The 2,690-nt window shown below is 41.0% G+C and overlaps 1 protein-coding gene across 1 annotated transcript in view; it reads left to right on the forward strand.

The window, feature by feature from the left end:
• The window catches only part of TRA2A (transformer 2 alpha homolog), a 20,986-nt gene extending 19,024 nt beyond the window's left edge, over nt 1-1,962 (forward strand). The window contains exons 4-5 of the mRNA XM_032286991.1: nt 1,211-1,399; nt 1,841-1,962. Coding sequence (XP_032142882.1) covers nt 1,211-1,399; nt 1,841-1,912 — 261 coding nt within the window. The 3' untranslated portion in view covers nt 1,913-1,962. The remainder of the gene's footprint in view (nt 1-1,210; nt 1,400-1,840) is intronic.
• The last annotated feature ends 728 nt before the right edge of the window (nt 1,963-2,690 follow it).

The following is a 2,690-nucleotide window of genomic DNA, read 5'->3' on the forward strand; positions in this document are numbered from 1 at the left end:
GGACGGAAAAATTGCCAGCCCCCAAGCGGCAGGGGGCGGCAAACACAGAGATTGCCATATCAACCAACCCTCTGGTAAGTAAAAAAAAAAAAACTCCAAAAAAAAAAAAAAAAAAAAAAGAAAGAAAGAAATTCATTCTTGGATTCATGACATTGAAGGGGTTTTGGTTTAGTTTTTGCTAACTGGCAATCTAGGTTTCAACCAGGCTGCCTGACTCTGAAGTTCTTAGAGCATGTTAACATGCTGTGCTATGCTTCTCCCACAGGATACTGACTAACTTAACTGTGGTAGAGCATGTCATTATTTAATGTTTTGAAATCTGTAAATTTATTCCTAAAATCTGGATTATGGGAACACTGGAAGAATATCCTTGCTAAAGAATGAAAGTGGGCCAGGCATATTGGCTCACATCTGTAATCCCAAGTACTTGGGAGGCTGAGATGGGAGGACTGCCGGAGCCCAAGGAGACGTAAGGCTACAGTGAGCCGTGATCAGGCCACAAACTTTAGCTTGGGCAACAGAGTGTGACCCTGTTTCAGGAAGAAAAAAAAAAGAAAATAGAGGAGAGGGGGTCTAAATTAACAATTATAGATGAGGTCAAATTGGGTACAAATCTGTAAGGGGTGTAAAGCATTTGAATAAATTAGGAAGATGGAATTAAACTGAGGATACTTTTTTGTTTTGAGATGCAGTTCATTGTTGTTGCCTAGGCTGGACTGCAATGGTGCTATCTTGGCTCGCTGCAACCTCCACGTCCCTTAAGCAATTCTTCTGCCCCAGCCTCTGGAGTTAGCTGGGATTACAGGCGCCTGTCACCATGCCCAGCTAATTTTTGTATTTTTAGTGGAGATGGGGTTTCACCATGTTGGCCAGGCTGGTCTCGAACTCCTAACCTCAGGTGATCCACCTGCCTCAGCCTCCTAAAGTGCTGGGATGACAGCATTTTTAGGATATATTATAAAAATTTGCTGGGCTGGAGAGTAGGAATGTTTTAATTCAGGCTATAGACAGAAAGCATATCCCAAAGAAGGCCTTGAGGGCACTATGAATTGTAAACTATGGCACATCTGCTTTGGTTCTCTTAAAATCTTATATCCAAATAACTAGAAACATTATATTTATTGTGTATTGGATGAGGTGTTCTAAACAAAGTATTTCTGTGTTTTTTTAATTTTGATTTTAATTTGGACTTAATATTTTTATTCAATAGGCAAATCCAGACCCCAACACTTGCCTTGGAGTGTTTGGCCTCAGTTTGTACACAACAGAGAGAGATCTTCGTGAAGTATTTTCTCGATATGGACCATTGAGTGGTGTCAATGTGGTTTATGATCAGCGAACTGGGCGATCTCGAGGATTTGCTTTTGTATATTTTGAGCGAATAGATGACTCAAAGGAGGTAAATTTAAATTTGTCTTTTATATGTCTGATTGTAGTACCGAATTAGTGTGAAAAGTTGATTAACAGACTCTTATTTCCGTTAGCATTGCGTCCTCTTTTTTTTTCTTTTCAAGATAGGATCTTGATCTTGCTGTTAGCCCAGGCTGGAGTGCAGCCTCCCCCTCCTGGGCTCAAGCAGTCCTCCTCCCTCAGCCTCCTGAGTAGCAGGGACTACAGGTGTGGGCCACCATGCCCAGATAATATTTTGTTGAGAGATGAGGTCTCACTATGTTGCCCAGGCTGGTCTCGAACTCCTGGCCTCAAGTGATCCTCCCAGAGTGTTGGGTTTCCAGGCATGTGCCACCATACCTGGCCTGTTGTTTTCTTTCTAATTCTGACCTGATTGAAACTCTGCATCTCAGGATTACAGTTGGAGTGACCATGGTTTCACTTTTTTCAGTTATGCTCTTTGGCTTGGCATATCCTAATTGAAATCTGGCCATGTGAAGTGAGCTATGCTTGTTTAAGTTAATGGAAAAAGTGTATTGTGTAAGTGTTCTCTTTTGAATAAACCATACTGATGCTCTAAACAGATAATTAAATTAACTTCTAAGGATCTGTGATGTTTAGGTTTGATATATTTAATTTTCTGTCTATAATGAGGAAGGAACATTTTTCTATTCTCTAAATATTTGTGTGTCATTCTGTTCAATAATTGAAAAATAGTACATGAAAAGAATTGACACTTTTTAGTATGTTGTTGTTTTTTGAGATGGAGTCATCCTCTATCACCCAGGCTGGAGTGCTTTGGGACGATCTTGGCTCCCTGAGTAGCTAGGACTACAGGTGCAAGTCACCACACTGAGCTAATTTTTTTTGTATTTTTGGTAGAGATGTGGTTTCACCATGTTGGCCTCAGGCTGGTCTTGAACCCCTGACCTCAGGTGATCGTGCCTCAGCCTCCCAAAAGTGCTGGGATTATAGGTGTGAGCCACAATTCGAGGCCTTTAGTGCTATTTCTCAACTTGCCTAATACAATGAACTAATCAATGTCAGTGGTTTGAAATAGTGATATTCTAACATATTAGGTATTATAAAGGAGTGGTAGGCTTGCTTTAAATTTTTGCAGGGAGTCTCACTGTGTTGCCTGAGCTGATCTCGGAACTACTGTCCTTAAGCATTCTTCCTGTCTTGGCCTCCCAAGGTGCTAGAATTACTGATGTGAGCCCCCATACCTGGCCTAGGCTCACTTTCTCTTTAATAAAAGTTGATGATAATTGATTTAGAAAATTGCATTTTAAGCCGGGCGC

Source organism: Sapajus apella, unplaced genomic scaffold (genome assembly GCF_009761245.1).
Source record: "Sapajus apella isolate SASKATOON/1434 unplaced genomic scaffold, GSC_monkey_1.0 scaffold19, whole genome shotgun sequence".
Classification (NCBI taxonomy): Eukaryota; Metazoa; Chordata; class Mammalia; order Primates; family Cebidae; genus Sapajus; species Sapajus apella.